This window comes from Episyrphus balteatus, chromosome 1 (genome assembly GCF_945859705.1).
Source record: "Episyrphus balteatus chromosome 1, idEpiBalt1.1, whole genome shotgun sequence".
Lineage (NCBI taxonomy): Eukaryota > Metazoa > Arthropoda > Insecta > Diptera > Syrphidae > Episyrphus > Episyrphus balteatus.
In genome coordinates, this window is record NC_079134.1 from 45,320,806 (window position 1) to 45,344,893 (window position 24,088).

At 30.5% G+C, this 24,088-nt stretch overlaps 1 protein-coding gene across 2 annotated transcripts in view; it reads left to right on the forward strand.

Annotated features, from left to right (window-relative positions):
- Window positions 1–24,088, forward strand: part of LOC129905914 (probable G-protein coupled receptor CG31760) — a 135,714-nt gene that overhangs the window by 82,987 nt on the left and 28,639 nt on the right. Inside the window, exons 5-9 of one of the 2 annotated variants that reach the window (XM_055981545.1) lie at window positions 818–1,178; window positions 1,263–1,549; window positions 1,623–1,776; window positions 17,996–18,105; window positions 18,239–18,383. In XM_055981545.1, the coding sequence (XP_055837520.1) occupies window positions 818–1,178; window positions 1,263–1,549; window positions 1,623–1,776; window positions 17,996–18,105; window positions 18,239–18,383 (1,057 nt within the window). Of the gene's footprint in view, window positions 1–817; window positions 1,550–1,622; window positions 1,777–17,995; window positions 18,106–18,238; window positions 18,384–24,088 lie in introns of both variants that reach the window. The other variant, XM_055981544.1, reaches the window with a different exon arrangement.

Below are 24,088 nucleotides of genomic sequence, written 5' to 3' on the forward strand. Positions count from 1 at the left end.
AATAAAGTAGAGGTAAAAATTGGTAAGACACTAATGAGCTCCGTGAGTTAATTGAATTCAATTTTATAGTCGGTCAAAGTCCGGGTCTGTCTCGCAAGGTTAGGGCAAAATGGCACTTTTTCAAATATGTATCTGAAAAACTTTTGATTTGTTTGGGATTTTCTTCAAGAATGAATTAAAGCACTTTTTACCGAATTCCAAAAAGGAGGAGGTATTCAATTTGTTTTTTTTTTAATTTTATTTTTTTTATGATTGTTACCTCATAACTTTGGACTGAGTGAACCAATTTTTTGTATTTGGTGGTCAAATTTCGTTCAGTTCTAGCCATAGAAAGTATTAGAAAAAACACAAAACCCAGTTTTGATCCGTGGAAGTCGGTTTTGTTTTTTGATAAAAATTATTATAATTATTTTTAAAATGAGTTCTTAGTCGTTATTGTAACCATCGGCATCAGAAAATCTTCGTAAATTTTTTTTTTTATCAAAAACTAGAATTCAACTTTTTTTCTTCGTTTTGCTTCATTTTTATTCTCTGCAATTTTAGCAAAAAGTGGCCTTTATAGTTATAATGTACATACATACTTTAAATGTAATTATAATTAGAATTACCGTTTTCGAATTTTGAATTTTGTTCATCACTTAAAAACAAAAATTTAAATTTTGGTAGGTTCTTGTATAATATGGTAGGATTTTTGGGGAATTTTGAGAAATTTTTTTTATCACTGGCAACCGTTATTGATTTAAAAAATTTATTTTTAAAGCCTTCCAGGAATTAAAACAATTTCTTAACTTTAATTTTTTTTTCTTTCCAATTTCAGGTACGATGACGAAACATCAAGTTTAACATTACATTCGCCAAAATTCGCTAAAAGCCCACCAAATATTTACTACAAAGGCTGGTGGACATTCCCCTATTTGTCATGCAACCTCGGCAAATGGATACTCTCCTATAGCATAGCCATACCACCAGTCGGTCGACATGGACTAAGAGGTTTTATCAGCATCGACATTGATGTGACAAGTTTGCGTGTGAATCAATGCGAATCGCCTAAATATCGATTCAACTACCAGCAAATACAGTCGCGCCGATTCCATTTAGTCGATACCCAAATGACTGAGTCCATAAGTGACATTCAAGCATTTCACGGATCCCATAAATGCCATCCTGACACAATGGAGGTAAGAGTGTGTCAAAGTTTTTTTGTGATTTATACAGCTTCTCCATTTTTTTTTTTTATGATAAATCTTTATTTTTCGGAACAGTGCCAATATCGTATACCTGTGGAATCGCCGACAATAACAAATAAAATCATCGCTACCCCTAATGGATGGACGCGTGGCTCTTACCAATGTTTGTGCAGACGTGGTTTCTATTCGGTGAGGCATCCAGACGGCTTTAATGGCACTGTTATGGAAATTGCCTGGCAGGAGCAACGTGACAATATGAGCAATTATTATACGGATGTCTTTGTATGTTATAAATGTGCACCCGGGTGTGGGGATTGCCACGGGCCCGAACCCTGTTTGGCCAGCTATAACTGGCCATTTAGGTAAGAATATGGTGGAGTTGATAGGGCTTATTAAGTTGGGTATTTTATGTTGCAAAATTTGAATTCGCTGCAGGATATCGTTGTTGACCGTTTCGGTTGGTTGCGCTCTATCGACTATTGTGCTGGCGGGTTATTTATTCCATCACCGGAAAGTGAAGGTATTCAAAGTTGCCAGCCCCATATTTTTGCTGATAACGTTGATTGGATGTGCCATTATGTACATGGAGGTGAGTTATATATTTTTTTTTAAATTTTTTACTATAGATTTTTTGTAGTGGAAATTTTTTTTAGTTCCTTTTCATTAACTGTCAGAAGGCAGATGTGGAACGTTCATTTAATTTTAAACAAAGTTGGTTAGGTGTTGTGGGAACTGAGTAAACACATTATTTGCACCTACATGGTAACACCTACATTTTATACCTAAATACTCGTACATAGTGCTGAAATAAAATACATTTTAAAGACCTTCGAAAATGTTTATTACACCAGGGCGTTTAGAGGTTTTGACCCGGACAAAATTATATAAATTTTTTTTGGTGAAAATTGTTGGCAGCAATACCGTTTTTCACATACTCAAAGTCCCACCTTCAAAAAACTGCATCAATAATTAAGTTTTCAGTTGAGCTGTATTTTTTAAACTAAATGTTCTTGGGAGGTCATTTAAAGGCCAAAACAAGCTTGATTTGTTTTTTTTTTTTCCTGAATTAATAGAAACCGAGATATTGAAAAAAAACTTAAATCTAAGATAGTCACAAAAGGTGAATCTCGTAAGTGCGAAAACTTAGTGTCTTAGTTTTCGTCCAATTCTTTATAAGAAAATAGAATTTTATGCAATTTTATAAAAGCACTGAATTATATCAAGAATTTTGAATTTTGCAAACATTCTGTACCACAAAGTGTTTTTAATTATTATTATTTTTTGTTAACCCATGCTTACTTCAAAAATTATGACAAAAAACTTTTTTTCAAATCACCAACCCTTATGAAAAATTTAATGGTAATTTGAAAAAGTTTTTTTGTCATAATTTTTTAACTAAGGGTGGGCTAGCAAAAAAGTGATGTAATTTATTGCAATTAGCATGGTTAACTGAGAAAAAGTGTAAAAAGGACAATTTTTACACTGAAAAAAAAAAAAAAAAAAAAACAATTTTGATTTTTAAGAGGTTGGAAATTTGAAAAAAGTGTGATGTAATTTTTGTTGGAATTGCAAAGGTTAGTTCAGAAAGGTCTAAACAGTTATAATCGTGTACTGGAAAAAAAAATCCCTGCACAACATTTTATATTTGTTCTCACTTTTCTAGGTACTTATATGGCAAAAAAAATCAATGATTTATACACTTGAAAAAATATTTGTATGTTGTGGTTTTTAAAGTGAAATGAAACACATCAACTTCAGGTTCTTAACAGGAATGCTATATGGACTACATTCAATCAAGTAAAAATTCTAGGTCAAATAAATAACATTTGAGGCACAATGCAAACACCAGTTGTTTTAATTTGTCTAAATTATAGATTTAAAAGGTCACTGTGGTGTATGCGTACTTTTTTTGTCAGACATCAAGAAAACGGTTTAAACAAAACATTTGTTCTATTTTGGTCCAAAATTACAATTTCACCTTTAGATAATCACTGAAAATTCGTTACGACGAAGTTTGAAGTCAGTGTTCTTATTTATAAGACCCGCGACTTTAAAGTTTCCCATATTTTGTTATTTGTCTTTTGACTTTCCCGTTTTTGCACTTTCTCCGATTTTTGTATTTAAAATTTTAAATACTTTTTACGGAAAATAAGAAAACAGTGGTTACTAAAAAAAAGTTTTTCTAATTTTTCAAATAAAAGGACTACTATTCAAAATATGTGTATGGATATGTTAAAAGTTAAATTAAAATTTAAGATTTAATAATTTGAAAATCATTTGAAATAAAATTAAAATGTTAAAAAACTGCTCTCAAGACCTATTATATATCCATTTAAAAAGATGGTTATGTGATTTTTAAAATAAATTTCACTCCCGGTAGAAATCGGAATAAAAAGAAGCCGAACTGTAATTGAACACGTTCGCTTAAAGCTTAAACAAACTAAAAGACACTTATGCAACTTTACTTTTTGACAACTTGAAAACAGAAACTTTTACAACTCAACAATTTTAAAGAGAGTTTGAAAAAAATTAAACCTAAAAATCATCTGTTTCTGTTCTCAAAATCTCAAAAAAAAAAAAAATAAAGTTGTCCCTTGGTTTAAAAAACCGCTGCAATCGGTTTAGTGCTGAAATGCCTCATTTTTATCATTTCTTTAAACTCTTCTAGGTCTTAGTTAATGGAATTTAAGTGGAATAAAAAATTGCCAACTACATTAAAAAAAACGTTTGCTTCTAAACACATCTAACCCCAGAAACGATTATAAGGCTTCAAAAAGAACAAGCAACAACAAACGCTGTTAAATTTTGCTTTTGAGTTTTACCTAAACTACTCTTTTATGGCCACATTTAACTCGTGCTAATTTTACACCATACTGTGATATAGGTGATATGCATAAAAAATAGTAAATGCTTTTACTTGAGAATTTTCAAGTATATACTATTTTTGATATGTATAAAAATCAAGTAAATGCTGAAATTTATCAGCCATAGTAACTACTTTTTAGGATGAACTTTTTCAGTAAATACTTTATTCCATATGCATAAAAACTAGTAAGTACTTTATTTCTTTGGGAATTACTAGATTTTTTCAAAGTTACAAAATAACAACTTGTAAAATTGATAGTATATACATGAAACTTATGAATAGCAGTCTTGAGTCGTATTTTGATGCAATCGGTTCATGGTTTTACTTAAAAATTGATGGTTGTTAATATTTGTCGAATTGGCAGAATTTTTATGTATCAATTACCAAAAAGTTTATAAAGATCGATTATCGGGCTCAGATTTAAAATTTAAACAGCTTTATCAATATGAAAGGAAAAATACGGATTGGTTAAGTAAACAATTTATTGGTAAGTCATTATAATTGTAAATTAATAGTAAACAAAACAATAAGTTTTTTTTTTTTTTAAGTAATGTCAAGTTTCAAAACTGTTGAGATAATTTCAACTCTGAATCAAAATTGAATTGCCATGATTTTATTAGCTATGAATAAATATATTTTAAGGAATTCGCAATGAAAAAGAAAATGCAAAACTGGGTCGCACGTATTTGATCTTATGTCAAAAGTTGCTTGAAATATTAATAGTGGAGTAACTAAAGCTCAAAAATTGGCAATATTAGGGAACCCGGCCGAACAGCTTAGATTTTGATGATCTTTTTTTTCAAACGTCGGTAATTAAAAATACTTTAAAGTCTATAGATTAAAAATTGCCGGTGTTGCCGTTTTGATTTTTTAAATTTTATTGAAGATTTTTGTGAACAAAAAAATTTTTTTTTCCAAAATTTTTCTTAAATTTCATAAATTAATTGATGCCAAAATATTGTCTAGGAAATTCAAGGAAAAAAAATATATGGGAGTGAGGGACAATCTTCCATAGTTCAAGCGATAGATGCAATTTTCTTATTAATTGACTTCAAACACAAAAAAAAATATTTGAACACAACGGCAACACCTACAATATTCAAATATACATTTTTTAAAACCTAGAAGCTTAGTCATATATGTAAAATTAAAATTAAGTTAATTGAATGAACGGCTTTTGAAAGAATGGTAATTGAACTCAGATTTTTGAAAAAAAAAATTATTGAAAAAATTTTAACACGTCGTTTTTTAAATTTGGTCGTAATATAAAATGCATTTATTTTTTTATTTTTTTTGGCCGCATTTATTATGATTTCAAATTATAAAAGGAAATTCCAATATCTATTACGGTTTATGAAAAAAACTAAAAAGTATTTCATTTTCGAAGAACTTTTTTAATAAAAGTTTTGAAAAAAAATGTAACTTATTTTTTTTTTTAAGTTCAACATCTAAACATAAAATTATTTTTTATTCATTTAATAACCCTAACTGTTGAAAGTTAAATAGCAAAAATTTAAAGTTCCTATTTACCACAGTCTTTGAGAAAATTAATTATTTCAATGCAAAAATTCAGTTTTAATAAAAAAAAAGTATTGAAATTGAAGTAATTTTTCATATTTTTTTCAAAAGTGTGATATATTTTACCTTTTTTGCTTCGAAATTCAACTGATAATATTTATGGCCAAAAATTTTTTTCAATAAATTCATATTTTATTAGAAAAAGTTTGGAAAAAAGTAATTTTAAATTTTTCTAATAACATTTTTTTTTTTTAATTCTGAGTTTGAGGACCATTTTTTCAAAAAGTCTTGATTAAATTTAGTGGATTTAAATTTAAGAGAAAAGAATGAGCTTCTGGCTTTTTAAAAATTCATTTTAAAATATTGTAGGTGTTGCCGTTGTGTTCAAAATATTTTTTTTTGTGTTTGAGGTCAGAATGTTAGAAAATTGCATTTATCGCTTAAACGATGGAAGATTGTCCCTTACTGCCTTCTATATATTTTCCTTAAATTACCTAGAGAATCTTTTGATATCATTTGTTTTATGAAATTTAAGAAAAAAAAAATGGTTTTGTTAAAAAAAAATTAATTTTAATTTTAAAAAACAATACGGCAACACCGGCAATTTTTAATCTATAGACTTTAAAGTATTTTCAATTACCTACGTTTGAAAAAAAAAATCGTCAAAATCAGAGCTGTTCGGCCGGGTTCCCTAATAATTTGCTTTAGTTACTCTACTATAAAGCTTTTTAAAAATTCATAAAAGATTATTATTTAAAATTAAAAAAAAAACTTAAAATAATATAAAATTTGGTTTAAATTAAAAACTTTTTTTAAATGCATCAAAAAAAAATTTTTAGAAAAAGTTTGGAAATCTGGAGCCACTTTTTTTAAAAAGAAGGTTTTTTTTATATAAAAATGTTCACAAATTTACCAAAAAAAAATGGTATTACATTAAAAAAAAAGAAATTAATTGAAAAATAAAGACAAAGTTTCAATAAAATTCATTTAGCCGTTTTTAAAATAGATTTTTCATACAATATTTCGATTTTTTTTATCCAAAAATGACTTTATTGAAAAATTTGCTTTATTTTAATATTAAGGCCACTAAAACGTTTTTGTTCATTTTTTTTTATTGAAATCTGTGGTGTCGTTTACGAGAAAAAGTTTCTAAGGGAAATACCGCTAATTACGGTCCAAATTTTTCACATTACATTTTTTTACATTACTGATTGTTATCTCGAGTTTGATTGGGCACGTTCAAACAGTTAACATAAAGCTATCGGATAGCTTTTTTTTGTTATAAACAATGTTAAAAATTAGCAAAGAAACGAACCATTTTCTGTCAAAAAATAATCTGAAGGTATCCGAGAATTTTTGGTATACCTCAGGTATCCGAATGATCAGCTGCTGCTGTCAAATTTACTTTTGACTCGCAAAAAAGCTCGAACAGATGTTCATAAACTCAAATTTAAGAAACAGTAAAAATTTGTATGGTAAAACATGGTAAAGGTAAGAATTTCGTTGGCCAAGCTGAAATAAAATTTTTCGTTTACAATTTCGTTTTGCTTGTTTTGTAAGAAAATTTTCGTTTCGCTTCAGCAGCATACCTGCTCTGCCCATAATCTTTTTCTTACTTCTGAGTTATAGAGGGAAACACTAAATCTAATATCGCAATTTGCATATAAAAATGAAAAAAATTAAAAGTACATTTTGAGTTTTCTGACTTATTTGAAGACCTAGGCTAAAAAATTAAATGAGAATAAATCAGAGACAATGCGCTTACTCCAAATATGCACAAAATTAAAAATCGAAAATTTTGTAGTTAGGGCCTTTACGAGACTATGGGCAGTACTAGGCTTAAATACAAAACGAATACCAATCATCTAAAAAAAAGTATTAACTATCATTTTTCGGTGAATTTTAGTATTTACTTGGATGAATTTAGTATCTACTAAAAGTATTTGCCTGCTAGCAGGTACTTTTTACTATGCATACGAAATTTTTTTTTTTTTTTTGTATTTTATTAAATTTAGTAAATACTATGAGTTTTACCTTTTACTAGAATTTATAGTATTTACTTTCACCTTTTACTTTAAGTAAGTACTACCTTTTTATGCATATCACCCAATATCTTTAATTTTTTTTAAATAAATCCTTAAATTGAACCGGATATATAATTTAGATCCTAAAAGTTTTCAACTAACCTAGAGCCATATTCCTTTTAAGACACATCCTTAATGTTAAATTCAAATATTTCACACTTCAATATTTATAGGATCGTATTTCCAGATTAGGGCTAACGCAAAATCCTGACAGATGTCAAACTAAAGTATCCGCTTTTAGACCCTCGTCAAACAAAAAAAAAAATTATAAAAAAAATTACATCAGGCTTAATTTAATCTTTGAAAACGAATTTCAGCTCCTACTATAACACTCTTCACAAAGTCAAACATCAATCTTGTCATTATAAAATGTATTAACCCTTATCCAAAAGTCCTGTTTATTATACATTCACACACACACACATATAAATATGAATAATACACAATCTGTCTTCAAGGATAACCTCATCTCTAATCGTTATAGCTGGCTGGCAAAAAAAAAAAATAAAGCAAAAAAAAACATTACATATTCAACAAATAACTTTTTTTAGTTATTCTTTTTCATATTCCCTCTTCATATCCTCTCAAGATCCAATCTCAAGGATATACTTGTTGAAAAGCATTTTATACATCCCATATCCTTGTTTACTACTTGTGTTTAGAACTTTTAAGACGCATGTCACGTATTTGACTGCTCCATATATGACTATATCTCTACACGTCATATTTATATATACGATATTATGGTGAAATGATTGCTCATTCAACAAAAGTTACTTTCCAACACTGAAATCTGAAAATTTATAATAACTACCCCTGAAGGCGATATGATGATGGTTTGCCAAACTTAAATCTTATGGTTTGCCAAACGGATTTCCTTGAAAAGAAGAATCCCATATGTAAAAGGTATCGGAGTTAATTGACTCCTTTTATACATTTATAATTCTAACCACACCGACACGACACCGACACGACACCGACACCCACAAAGAAGATATAGAAGTCGCCTAATTATACCATTTCCTTTTTCATAATTATTGTCATACATTTTGTATGGCATGCTCGGAGTCAGTGTGCTTTAATAAATTAATCATACTTTACACATGTGGTTACCCTTTGGTGAGCCTTTGAGCTAAAAATACCTATATACTTTATTCACCTCGCCACTAAGGAAGTTCTTCTACCATAATGTGAGCTCTATTGTGACTCTATAGGTGTCTTTAAACCTCACCTTCAATTGACATATACGAACTATGAATACCTATGAATACAAGTGTACACAAGACTGACCCTTAGGGCGTTCGTCGTCAGTCGTCGTTGTTGTATTCCTATGGACAGGACATAGTTATTTTTAAGGAGGGTAGAGTGTAGCTAGAAACTGTAAGAAATAGTTGTATACTGTCATTGTCACCCTTTCAGCAACTTTTGCCAGTACCTACAATTCTCATGGATTGGCTCATTTTTCACTCTAATGATATGGTTTCTTTTCGTAAAACTTAAACGTAGTGTAAACGTGACAAAAAGTTGGTGCGATTGTGTTGGGAGCACTTGAAGGCAATATAAACTCAAGTGCTGGGTGTGTATATTTATATGAATCCCCAGTGAGAAAACTTAACCTAATTTAATTATTATGTGAATATTCATAATTTATATAGTACTTTTATTGGGGGGATGTCTTTGGGGAATGAAATTAAGGGCAGGGACAGAGACATTCTATAAAATTGTAATATTTTTTTTTTAACTTTTGTAATTCATTTGCTTTTACGTTTGACAGAAAATAATAATTCTGCTTTGTTGGAACTTTAACCTTAAAGGATTTTCATAAATTAACAAAAAATGTATCTTATATCTACGAGTGATTTAAAGTTTTAATGTAGTTTTTGTTTTTCTTTAAGGAAAATAGATATATTAGTTTCGTTTTTTTTTCAAATAGAAACGAAATGCACGAAAAGCTCTCAGGTAAACGAACGTGTGCTCTCAGAAATAAAAGTTTGAAATAAGTTCATCATTTCAGAATAAAGTTTTTTGGATAGGTATTCATGAAGATATCTATCACAACAAAAACATGACTGTTAAAAAAGGAGCCAAGTTCTCCTATGTTGAAATTATGCTGGCACAAAAAGTACTGAGATGTAAAAGTGTACCAAGTTCTAAAGTTTGGGTTCAAATTCGTATCAATAAAATTTTGATTGTTCTCTTGACAATTTTTCTTTTAATTACCGATTTTTAAAGTTATTTCAAAAATTGCCAAGTAAACAATCAAAATTTTATTGATACGAATTTGAACCCAAACTTTAGAACTTGGTACACTTTTACATCTCAGTACTTTTTGTGCCAGCATAATTTCAACATAGGAGAACTTGGCTCCTTTTTTAACAGTCATGTTTTTGTTGTGATTTCACTACTTTTTGCAAGGTATGGCTGTAGAATTGAAAATCTCTATATTTGATGAAAATTCAGTGAAAATGGGCGGTTGCCACGCCCCCTGGCTGAAATTCTCAAACTTTAAATTTTTTCCTTTGTATAAACTACCAGCTCTTCCATTCTACGAAATTTCAAGATTCTACGATAATCAGAAGTGCTCTATTATATTTAATGAAAATTCGGCGGAAATGGGCGGTTGCCACGCCCCCTGGCTGAAATTCTCAAATTTTAAATTTTTTCCTTTGTATAAACTACCAGCTCTACCATTCTACCAAATTTCAAGATTCTACGATAATCAGAAGTGCTCTATAATATTTTATGATAATTCAGCGGAAATGGGCGGATGCCACGCCCCCTGAATTGAAAATCTCAAATTTTCGATTTTTCCCTTTGTATAAACCACAAGCCCTATCACCGTGTAAAATTTCAAGTTTCTACGTTAACGGGAAGTTCTCCATAATTTTGATGATCTGTCAGTGAGTGAATCAGTCAGTCAGTCAGTCAGTCAGTCAGTCAGTCAGTCAGTTACGGTTTTTGCGATTTTTGAAGCCCTATATCTCAGAAACTACTCATCGTAAAAGGCTGAAATTTTGTGAGGAGTTTGGTTTTGACAAGCTCAATAAATGTAGCGAGTTTGAAATTTCTAGCATCTTTGGTGTGGAAGTTAGAGGGGGGTCAAAAATGGCCTGAGTTGTTTCCTGTAAATAAGGGTGTAGTGCCAAAGTTGCTAGAGAACTTGGCTGGGCACTACCGTGCCCCTTGATCTTATTGAGAACAAAGAAGATTTAGGCTGTAGGCATAATAATACTCATATTCATTTTTTTTTTTCGTATGTATATATTGTAAGCAGGTATACCTTATACTTTTATGTTATTAACTAAAAATTTAGGATTTGATTCGCAATTAAAGAACTTTAAGTTTAACATTATTATATGTACATATCGCTGGCTGAGGATTATAGGCTTGTATGTCAACTCACCTTAGTTTTGAGAAAATCGATCTCAAAGTTTTTTAAGGCTGGTTTTTGGATAAAATAGTCACATAGCAGTAAATTATTGATGCAATCTTATAAAGGACCCTAAAAAATCATAAAGCCATGAAAAAAAACATTGATTTCACCAGAAAAAAGGATTCTATGAGCATTTTTAAAAAATGACATAGAACCTTTTTAAGAAAAAGTTTGTAAAAAAAATTGAAAAAGGTTCTACGTTCAACATAGAACCTTATAGTTATAAAGAGCTTACATGTAATAAATGGATTTTATATGAAAAAAGTGACTTTATCGTGAAATAGACTTTGATTTAATTTAATTTAATTCAAGTTTTGCACAAAACAGTCAAATTCTATTTTAAATAACAGAAAAAAATACCACAAATCACGTTGTTGCATTTATAGAAAACAACAATTCTTGCTTTTGTTGAATCAGGTACACAGAAAAAAGACATGCTAAAAACAATTAGAATTTGTATTAAATCAATCGGAATTTTGCATTGTTTTTTGTCAAAAAGACAGTCGTCTTAAAACAATCATCTACAAAGCAAAATGTATGCCAAACAAAATTTGAAGTTTGTTTAATATTTTAATTTTAATAATAATGCAATTAAAATTAATGAAAAATCATTTCAATTTTAGCAGGTAACTACACTTAAATTTTCTTAAGAAGAAAATTCTTGTTAAAATGAAGTTCACTTTGATTTAAAAAAAGTTTAAACAAATTTCACTTATTTTTATTAGAAATCTTATTAATTTAAGAGGATTGGATTTTAGAGGAGTATCATCTGGATTCTAAGTGCTTTATTTGTCTCCATGTATAACGTAAGTAAATTTGCTTCAAGTTAAAAAAAAAAGTTTTATTCGATGAAACTATTAATAGAAATCAACTAATATGTATAATTGTAAAGATGAATAACGAAGAGTTCACTTCGGTTAGTAGAGTAAAATCTCGACCTTTGAAAAAAAAAAAAAAAAAAATACTCAATTTTTGGCCAATTTTTTTCCAACTGAATACAACTAAAAGTTAGTTAATTTTTTGTTTAATATTTTTGTTCTTTGGGTACTAAGGTGAAAGCTGAATCTCGTTTGCAAGTACTTTTTAGGTACTTTTTGAGTTTTGACTTCTTTTGTTTTAAGTTAAGGAATCTAAGTGTTTCCTGAACTTTTGGTTTATTAATACGAACTATGAAATTCCCGACCTCGATTATAAAAAAAAGTTTTCAAAAAATCACTTGAAATTCTTGGCACACAAAAAACATTACTCTTATTTAATTATAATGTAAGAATATCTAGGTTGGTAATCCGAATGAATTATTGCAAAAGTTAAGGTTGGATAGTACATATTTTGGTTTAAAGAGTACAGGGGGTCAAATCCCGATCTGTGAAACTGTGAAATGATAAAAATAATATCATTTCAATTTTCACAGCGTTTTTTCATTTTATCACTTCACAGGCAACCCTTTATGCGATTCTCAAACTCAATGTGATAAGATGTGTACTAAAAAGTACTAAATGAAAAAAACTTTAATTTTTGAGAAAAATAGCTTATATGAACAAAAGTTTTCATGATAAACGAAGTCGAATTAGCCTAGTGAGTAAGGCGGTTGCCTTTTACTCTACCGGCCTAGGTTCGAATCCGGGTGTAGTTGAGATTGTTTAATTTTTTTTTAATTGTGTTTTTTATTTGTTTATTTTTTTTTTCACAAGAATATTGGGTTGTGATAAATAAATTTATCATGTGAAAAGATTTAGACATTTGTTTTATTTCTTTCACAAATCAAGAATCGAATTTATTATGAAAACGTGATAAAACTTATCACTTCACAGTTTCACAGATCGGGAATTGACCCCCAGAACGAGATACAAAAATTCTATGCTGTTTAGCAAATGCCCTGGAGTGAAATCCGCTAACTTGATAGTTGATAGTCAAAAACGACGAATTATGGAGCGGAACATCAAAAGATCTTTTATTTTTACTTTAGTTAAAAAAAAAATGATAAGATTACATTTTGAAAAATTTGCGTAAAAAAGTTCTATGTAACTTAAATCAATGTATTTTTTTGTTTGAAAAAAATCAGTAAAAGGGTTCTATGTTGCAATTTGAATAACATAGAACCTTATTATATTAATACATTTATGTGAAATCATGAAATTTTTATGTCTTTTTTAACTGTACCGTCGCCATTAATTTTTTTCTAATTTTTTTAAAAAATTTATCTGAAAGCCCTTGAAATTACAAAAATGTTGGTGTATAAAACTCATTTTTTGTATTTGGTATAAAATACACCCTTATAATTCTCAGCCAGCGATATGTAAATGGCAATTGAAGAAAATTGCAAATTTTAAATGAGTGAAAGCTTTATTTGTCTAAAACGCTAAGGCCTGTAGTAATAAATTGAAGGTATCTGACCCCTATTCGAATTTGAGATTATACAAAAGACCATGTCAAAGTGTTCTTTTTCATAGAGTTTTTTCTATCCATCAACTATCCAATATCCATGTCGATTCTGTAGAGGAAGCCGGTAATGGTCCGATAAACGTCCTAAGTTTTCGGACACAAGTATCAAGCATTGTCAAAAATTAAAAACAAAATAAGAAAATTAAAACAAAATTTTGTTCATTTTAGGTTTTAAAGAGTTGTTTTTGGCTTATATGGTCTGTTGCGCCTTTAAAGCTCATAATTTGAGTTTAAAATCATCTCTGTAGGACTTATGAATGTGTTTTAACTACAGTTAATCCGGTCATTTATGAATTTCGTTCGAATTTGTGAACATATTTTTTTCATATTGACTCTTATTAATTAATTTTCGACATCAAGAGAGCTAGATCCACCATTTTGAATCAAATATGCACAAAATGCATTTCGTACATTAACTACATAGATACCAGTACATTTAAGGAACAAAAATTAGGAAAAGCTGTTTTGATCAAAACTACGTTGAAAAACAATTGAATTTCCTTGTGTTAGTAAGAAATGAAATATAAAAATGGTTGTTCTTTATTGTCCGCCTTGCAACTTTAAAGAAGAAAATCTCCTCAAAGTTACTTGATTAAACTATAAGCTATTTAAGTCCTGTGTGTAAATCTGTGCTGTTAGGTGGGGATTTTAATGTCAATCTAGTTTTTCATCATTTTATTTGCTAGTTGTATGATAGTTTTGTTCCTACTGTTTGATTAAAAATTTGAACCCAAAAATTTATTTAAAAGTCTAAAAGAATAATAAAGACACTATAGATCGCAGAAATGTCAAGTGTCGAAAACATGTGTACCTACATTTTTTTAACCTCAACTGTGTGATCAAATTAGTTTTGGTAATTTTGATGAAATTTTATATAATGAGATGACCATCGTATGACTTTTTCGTTCGAATGTGCTAAAGGGTGCCCATTTTGGAATTCTTTTTCACACGTATTATAACTTCAGAAATATTTTTAAGATAACATCATTTTATCCATAAAGCCTAGTACATACTAATGAAGGTAGTCGTGAATCTAAACAAATTTGCATTTTTTGTTCACCCGTGAAAGTTCCTGGGAACCTGCGTGAAGACAAATGTTTTGCTTCGTGACCGGCGATCAGGGTTCGGACTTCAGTTTCAAAATTTAGAAGCAAATTTGAAAAAAAAGTGAAGTAGATCCAAAATTTCGGAAGTAGATTTCAAAATTAAACTTTCAGAAAATTTTTTACAAAAATTTATTCTAAAAAAATTATTTTTCAACAAAATTATTTTTCTTTACTTATTTATTATGATCTTTTCCAAAAAAACTTTCTCATCTAGTGGTTGTAACGGTGCTTTGGGGTATAACGGTTAATTTAGCAAATCTAATCTAACAAATTTTTGATCAGGAATTCTTCAAAATTAGTCAAAATTACTTTGATAAACTTTATTTATATCTTGAATTCGAAGAATAATTGACCTTCATTCATGTTTTGAAATTTCAGTTGAGCTTTTTTTCTCAATGCCTCGACCAGATTTAAAATTGAAGTTAAATCCCTTTCTCCAAATTTATTATTTGAAAAATATTTTTCAATCAAAAAATAGAAGTAGATTTTATTTTTTTCACAAAATTGAAGTAAATCTACTTCGATCGAAGTAAAGTCCGAACCCTTCCGGCGATGTAGTTGACGTGCTAAATGAACGGGAATCTCTTTCATACAGATGAATCTATTATCTTTAATGTTAGCATAAGTGCTATATATTTTTTGGCACAAATACATTTGAAAATTGAGGTCGTGTTCATCGCTAGACGAAATTGAAATTTTATTTTCAGGACCACAATAAATGTTACCTGACATATGATCAATATGAAAAAAACTGACTTTTCTCAAAAACGGCTACCTATATAGATTTTAATTAAATATTGTGTGAGTTAAGTAACAGTGTGTTCTTTCAAAGTGATAAAAATATTTTTGGATCCGTTGTTAAAGGTACCTGTGACCTGTCACAACACCATTTTCTTCATTTCTAAATTACTGGTAAACTGTTCAATCAATTTCAATACAGCGTTTTAGCAACCGTAAATTGAAAAATAAGTACCTACATTCTTCGAAACACACATTTTTTGTCTTTTAGAAAAACCTCCAAATTTTGTTTGAAAAATTAGTTTTCCGAAATCAGTTTGCTGATTTTTTTCTAAAATTTTGTTTTTAACAGTTGATTTATTTTCGTTAAGATGGCAACTTTTTTTTGAAAAATGTTTTATTTTTCAATTGTTTTATTTCTATTAAGGCCCATTTGCTCATACGATACTTAACTATTTAAGTGGAACATAAAGCACTAAGTTACACATAACCGTTTGCCCGAAATTCAATCTTCTTCATAAATCCCTCTAGTATCTACTAGTATCACGGTTGAATTGTTTAAGGGGAAGAATGCAGCTAGCTATTTCATTAGAACATTTTTAAAAAAAGTACCTATAAAATAAGGACAGGCATGATACATTCCGGCGGTGCTCAAGAGGTGGGATTGTACCAGTAATGGACCTATCACCTATCATTTTAAAAGCTCTATTTTGAATTCTATCCAAATAACTCAAGTGGGTCTTAGGAGCACCTGCCCAGATATGGGAATTATACTCGAGCTTTGGACGAATATATGCTTTATAAATTATAGCCAGATCAGAACGGGTGAAATATTTCTTACATCTTCGGAGGAAACCTAAGCATTTCGCAGAATTTTTGGCTACATCGAATATGTGCTCATTCCACAAAAGGTGGTTTATAATGGACATACCTAGAATCGAAAGCTGATCAGTTTCCTCGATGCAAGTACCACTCATGGATAGTGGCAAAGGGGAAAGGTTTCGTTTTAATGATAGTAAGCAGCATTGTGTTTTAGAAGCATTAAATTCTACGCGGTTTCTTATTCCCCATTGGACAATGCATTCGAGATCAGAATTTAATGAGCTTATCATATTTTGCCGTTGGAGTTCCACATCCGAAGGACATGGGTGTGAATCTTCAAACGAATATGAAAAGCTGAGGGTACTATCATCTGCGAAACAATTTAATGGATTAGAAGTTTCAGAGAGCAAATCATTAATGAAAATGAGAAAGAGAGTCGGAGACAAAACGGAGCCCTGGGGCACACCAGCGTTTATATTGTGGGTTTCAGACTTGAATCCATCCAAAACGACTTGAATTGAACGGTTCGAAAGGTAATTTCTAATCCAACGAAGAAGAGATTCATCAATACCGAATGCAAGCATTTTCTAAAAGAGAGCTTGATGCCAAACTCTATCAAATGCCTTTGAAATATCAAGCGCAACAATCTTACTTTCTCCAAAACGATGTAAAGATTTGTTCCACTGATCGGTGAGATAAACCATCAAATCACCAGTGGATCTATTGCTACGAAAGCCATACTGCCGGTCATTAAGAAGTTTCCGTTCTTCAAGATATTTCTTAAGCTGGAAATTAATCAGCGTTTCCATGACCTTGGAAAGAAGGGACGTCACGTAAGTGCAATCGGACGATAGTTAGAGGGTGAAGAAGATTCGCCTTTTTTAGGGACAGGCTGGACAAATGCTGTTCTCCATCCACTCGGAAAGAGACCTGTTGAGTAGGACAGATGGAAAAGCTTACGCAGTGGTTTTGCCAGCTTAGAAGAACACCTCTTCAGAACTATGGGAGGGATACTATCCCGGCCAGCGGATTTGTGTATGTCAAGGTCTTTAAGAACTCTTGCCAGTGCACGAGTACGAAAAAAGATAGGTCCCATAAAACTATTTACTCGCTCAAGTGAAGGAGGAGTCATGACACTTTCTGTTAACGTTGAATTGGCAGAGTGAAGAAGGTTGGCTTTCTCAAGAGAACTAACAAAAGGAGTGTCATTGTAAACGAGCGTTGGAACCGAAGATGTTGTAGAGTTTCGAATATTTTTCACAAATGACCAAAAATTTTTACTACCTGTGGGACACTGTAGTATTTTTTGTCTTAATTTTTGCTCATGCAAAAATTTGATTCGTCGAATATGGGCGTTGCTGGTCTTTCTAGTGGGGTTTTTCCTCAGTGGGGTTGGCTTTATAATAACGGAACATTACCTCTTTTTCCCTGATAACCTCTTTACAGCTCGAATCAAACCACGAATTCTCTTTCGGTTTGATTGTTTTAGCCCTATTCGGGATAAAATTTCTCATTCCGGAGAGAATTAAGTTTGTGATCATATCTGTACTGACATCATAAATCTTAATACGACTATTTGTCACCACTGATAGTTTTTAATGTATAAATCAATGATTATATTATTGATGTCAAAAACCTTTCGTACAAGTGACCTTTAAAGCTGAACGATTGATAAGAACTTTATATTATTTACAGTTACATACAAGCTTTTACGACCTCTTTTGCAATATACAATATTCCTTAAGCTGACTTAATTCCTTGCAATAAATTAATTTATGTTTTTTTTTTCACTCTTTCAGATGGCAGCGATATTTCCAATACTCGATACTTACTGGTGTGTTGCCACAAAATGGACTCGACACATGGGTTTCTGCATAACATACACTTCATTACTAATGAAAACATGGAGGTACGTTTCAACATTCAACCTATCTTACCAAGCTTTAAAAAAAAAAAAAAGAAATAACAAATATTCCTCCTCTTTTGTTCCATAAATCCATTAATCTGTCTTCTATCATTTTTCTTTATTTCCATGCCATTAGAGTGTCCTTGACATATCGAGTGAAGTCAGCTCACAAAGTCAAACTAACCGATCAGCAGCTTCTTCAATGGATGGTTCCTATACTTTTGGTGATGTTAATTTATTTAGGAACTTGGACTATTTCTGCGACTCCATTTGCAGAAGTTGTAAGTTTTTTTTTGTCATGGTTATTATTTTCGTCCTTTCTGAAATTATAAAGGCACTTATCGTAAAAACAGGAGAGGGCTCCTCTATTCTCATAAACTTTATTCATTTAATATCAAAAAGTTTTGTTAAATTTATTTTTGTGACGCAATTAAAACAATGGCCAGAAGCTTTTTTGTATAAGGGTCTCCCCCTTCTAGAGTTTTGATTAAGGCGGGCGAAACCAAAGTTGACAAATTCGCAAGGTAATAACAATAAGTTGATCAAAAGCAATAAAGCCACTCGTAATAGAATATTAGCACAACAACGTTTTGTAGCAACACGTAATTATAACTGGCACGTTGACTTGCACACTTTGTGCTCAATTTAGTTAAAGGACCCGTGTTTTGGTGGATATGTCCTTGTGGAGTGAGTGTCTCACGTGGAGCTGCCATATTCAAATATAGCTTGGATAAGGGTATCTTTGTGTGTAGGTAGTTCTATAGTGGTAGTTTGTGTTTCGTAGAAACAAGAATCCCGATGCGGAAGAATGAGTTCCCAGATGGGAATTTCCAGGAGGAAACCCATACAGTCTCTTCTCTCTTGGATTTTATTTCATATAAATCGATAAATTACAATAGCAAACAACATTTGTGGTCTTGCCTTACTTTCCTGGCCAACATGTTTTCTAGTGCTGATGGCTTGCCTGCTGTCGGTCGTGTGTAATATTCGATATGCATAAATTCACATACACACCGGTTAGCTTGATTGAGGTATATGGTACATTTTTTTTACACATCTCGTTTTCGTGGAACAATTTGGTAACCAAATTATGTAGGACTTAGAGTTGGAGGACACAGTAGGTACTCTAAAATTTAAGGTAACAGGGTTTTAATAGGTATTTTGCATATGGATTGAGATTTAAAAAAAAGCTCTGGAAGAGACACGTCCCTTACTTTGGCGGACACTTTGTGGCGGAATCAAAAAAAATTTATCTCATTAATTGTAGCTAATTAAATGCTAATTTGTTGCGCAAACCAAAAATTTGTAGCTCGCATAGTTTTTGAATTATTGAATTTTCCGCTAAGATAAACCTGAAGTTAGCGGACAAAATCTGAAATGATTGAAATTAATAAGTTTAGTTGACCTCCAAATTTGTAGCTTTTTAAATGCTTTTCAATTAAATAAACTTGGTTTTTGTAGCTTGAACAGTTTTTTTTTTTTTTTGTTATTCAAAATTCCGCTAAAATAAGACTGAAGTTAGCGGACGAAAGTAGGAAAATTAATATTTTTTTGATGCCCAAAATTGTAGCTAATTAAATGCTAATTTGTTGCGCTAAAATTAATTTTGTAGCTCCTCTCAGTCATTTTCTATTCCAATTTGAAGTTTAAAAAGTGCACTTCCTGTTCGCTGTACCAACGGACGAAAATTTAAGAAAGACTTTTTTAAATTTTCGTCTTTTTTAAATTTGTGCAACAAATTAGCATTTAATTAGCTACAATTTCGGGCATCAAAAAAATATTAATTTTTCTACTTTCGTCCGCTAACTTCAGTCTTATTTTAGCGGAATTTTGAATAACACAAAAACTGTTCAAGCTACAAAAACCAAGTTTATGTAATTGAAAAGCATTTAAAAAGCTACAAATTTGGAGGTCAACTAAACTTATTAATTTCAATCATTTCAGATTTTGTCCGCTAACTTCAGGTTTATCTTAGCGGAAAATTCAATAATTCAAAAACTATGCGAGCTACAAATTTTTGGTTTGCGCAACAAATTAGCATTTAATTAGCTACAATTAATGAGATAAATTTTTTTTGATTCCGCCAAAAAGTGTCCGCCAAAGTAAGGGACGTGGAAGAGACCGGTTATGAGGGAAAGGAAAAAGGAACAATTGAGTTTATAAGGGACCTTAGCCAGCATGCCTTTGATCACTTAAGACACTTGACACTCTTTAATTATTATGTTCAGAATAACTCAGAAACTATGACGGATTTGATAAATGTATACAAATTCTATGAAATAAAATAAAATAAAATGCACGACTGGGTCACACGTACTTGCTCTTATGATAAAAAGTAGGTACATAAATATTAGCTTAAAAGTGAAATTTTTACGATTTTTACGATCACGAACAAAACTTAAAAAAAAATGTTTGTTATCTGTGTGCCTGGTTTGAATAAAATCGGTTTATACTTCTTAGGTACATTAACGAGATATTTGTAAATAAACAAAATGTCAGTTTTCGCAAAAAATGTCCATATTTCCATTATCCGAATTTTTTTTTGAGAAAAACTAAAAACGCAATTTGATTAGAATAACAAAGGTGATTACCTATGTAAATTGTACACCATTATGTACAATTAAACCGAAATCGTAAGAACAGTGTTAAAGAAAATTTCAGTTTCTTATTATCCGAGGTGAGATAATAAAAAAAAAAAAAAATCAATCTTGGAAATTACTCAAAAATCATCTGTACCAAATTTCAAAAAATCCGTCCATTCGTTTGCAGCTTCATGTACAGGTGGAAATGAAGACGCACAGGCTCACAGTGGTTCCTTTGGCGCCAAAATTCATTTGCAAAGAAATTTCTTGACGAAATATCATGAAATTTGGTACACTTAAGGATGGAGAATACGGAAAAGCTCCAAAATGGCGGCAAGAATAAGCGGTTAGATAGATTTTTCTTTTTCAAAACAGTATATACCTACACATATGCTAGAAATTCACTTAATTCATGTCAACAACGTGCTCGATCTTAGATTTAAGATGCATTGGTTCAAAAAATTCAAAAATTTTGAAAACAAAGTCCAAAAAGTGCCAAATTAGCGAAACCCTTTTTATGATTTTTTTTTCACGTTACTTCATAAATTTCTTTAGCACAATTTTGGCATCGCTCCTATTTATTGTTCATAAAAAAAATTGAATGTTAAATGGTTGCCATCTGTGTTTAAGAGTAAAATATTCTAAAAGATGATGTAATGAAAAATTTCAATGTTCAATAAAACTGAGTATTTATTATTTCGCTGAACCAAAATATATTTTTTCGATAGATTTTTATATTCTAAATTCAAATCCGAAGTCAAACAAAATTTATAACATCACGTTTCGAAGATTTTGAACTTATAAAAGTGTGTAGAGCTGAAAGACGATATTTAGTGTCAAATTTAAGGTACCTTATATCGTCAATTTTAAAAATTCAGAGGGGCTCTGGGTCAAACTTGCCCAGTTTTATTATGTAGTGGCCTGTTTTAAGGCTAGAAGCGCTGAACGTGATTGTATTGTTTAGGTCCTTTTTTGTTGGTATCAAATCAAAGATTAATCTAATAACCTTTCTGACATCACATTTTTTAAGCTATTTGTTTTTATCTATACAATTTATTTTAAAAAATATCAAAATACGAGAAAAATTAGACAAAAATTTTGTTGCAATGATGTTAAAATAAGTGTAATAATGTCTTCTTTCATAATTCAGAGGTCTGCCGGATTAAAGCTTGGTATTTTATCCCCAAGTCTGTGGGAACATTACAAGAAATGAATGACTAAACTTCCAAATTCTTACTCTGGTTTCGAAAAGTACACGTTACATTCAATTTGAAATTAAATTCGTCATTTAAACTGCGATGATTCCTTGTTCGTCTTTGCAGCCTTGAGTCCTAAGCTCATCATAAACCTCGAAATGTTTCTATGATTTTTTAGAAGAAATTAAGTTAAGCAATTATTCCTATCCTCTATACAAAAACTTATTTCGCTTATAATACACGGTTAAAAATTCTGTAGTAGTTTTTATTACAACCTTTGGAATAAGGCCTTTTTCAAAACAAAAATTATTTTTAATATTGCGATTTCATTAAACAGTTTTTTAATAATTTTTTTTATTAATTTCAAATACAAAAAATTAAAATGTATTAGTTTTATATACAAAACATTAAAATGTAAAAAGCATTAATATATATGAAAATTTAATCAAAAATTAATTCCTTTGCACCTAAATTATAACTTTTCTTTTTTTTTAATACAAGAAAATCAAATTTTTATCAAATGGAAGCCATTTTCAAAAAGAAAGAATTTTTTTTTGTGCCTGGATTTAATGTTATCTCTAGGGTAAAAGCGGGTGAGATGGCATACCTTTTTTGTTTTTGTCATATTTTTCAAAGTAAACCACATTTCATATTTCTAACAATGCAAAAATGTTCTATATTCAATATCCAACGTATTGTTTGTTTTACAGAATTTTATATTTTAAATTTATGTTTTTAAATTAATATAGAAAAAAAGTTTAAAAAAATCCATCTCCCCCTATAGGGTGGGGTAGATGGCGCATGAGTTTGTTCTAGGTTTCTATTGCCAAATATATTGCACAAATGGTTGAACGATGTGAAGGAGTCAAGCACCAATGCATGCCGTATAATAGATTGCAATAAATAAATTTTGAATTTTGAACTTGGCTGAATTACTTAAAAAAAATATTTCGAGGGTGTTATGGCACATGCTAACACTATACTCAATTAAAAAATTCTAGTAGGGGATGCGCCATTTCACCCGCAAAAAACTGCGCCATCTCACCTTTTTGCGGATAATTCATATTCGTAAGCACCCATAAAAAGCAGATAGAACTAGAGCTCAGATTTCAGACGCAATGCATAACTTATACCCTCTTGTATGTATTGGTGTATCAAGGGCATCTAAGATCCCAACGACTCACAAAATATCGGAACAAAAAAAAAAAAAAGGGCGAAAAAAAAATTCGAAAAAAATCATCACATGATTTGCTTTTAAATTTTTTTTATTTTTGTATCACAGATAAAGAAACGAATACTGGCTACTTCGATTTAAAATATTTAAAGAAAGCTAAAAATATTTTTCATACATTTTTAGAGCAATAATTGTAAAAGATATTTAAAGTGTGCCATCTCCCCCGCCGCGCCATCTCACCCGCTTTTACCCTACCTGGAAAAGTACCTATGTATTCGGAAAACTGTTCGGAAAAATGCATTTGGTAACCTGTTTTCTGATAAAAAATAAAAAATCTGAATTTGCACTTGAAGGAGCTTTTTGTTTCTTCGAAGTAAAATGTATGAATTAGTGACAAAATTTGTTCGGCTATGATAAGATTTTACACCGAACCATTTTACATCGAACAACCCCTGTTTGAAACTTCATCCAAACTTAGATGACGTCAGAACTTTTTTCAGAAATTATGCTTAAGACTTTCTTAATATGAAGTTTAAAACTTATCTATGAGAGCAACATTGATTGGTTCAAATTTTACTAATAACACAAAATTTCTGCTGGACATTCGATTAAAGTTGACTGATTCAGAGTGTTTCTACAGTAAATAATGGAAAGTGTTGTATTTCTGCTAGATGAGGTGTTAGCCGGGTATATTGCCAGAGGGTAGAAGATATACCACATAATGTACCTATATAATAATATAGATTGATGTCTGATGGTGATGGAATGATTTCTTGGCTTTATGTAACTACTGCACACACTTACAAATACCTTCTCGCCATTGCATTGAATATAATTGAGTATGTTTCTGGGACAAAAGTCAGCAGGAACAACATCAGATAATTTGATGAATTACTCTGTCTGATAGAGTAATTGGATTATTTTGTATATGTGTTATCAGGTTTTTGGACTTTATAATACATAATATAAAAGTACGAAGTAGGTAAGCCAGAAGCTTAACATTCAAACACAATTTAAAGATACATAAAGGTGCA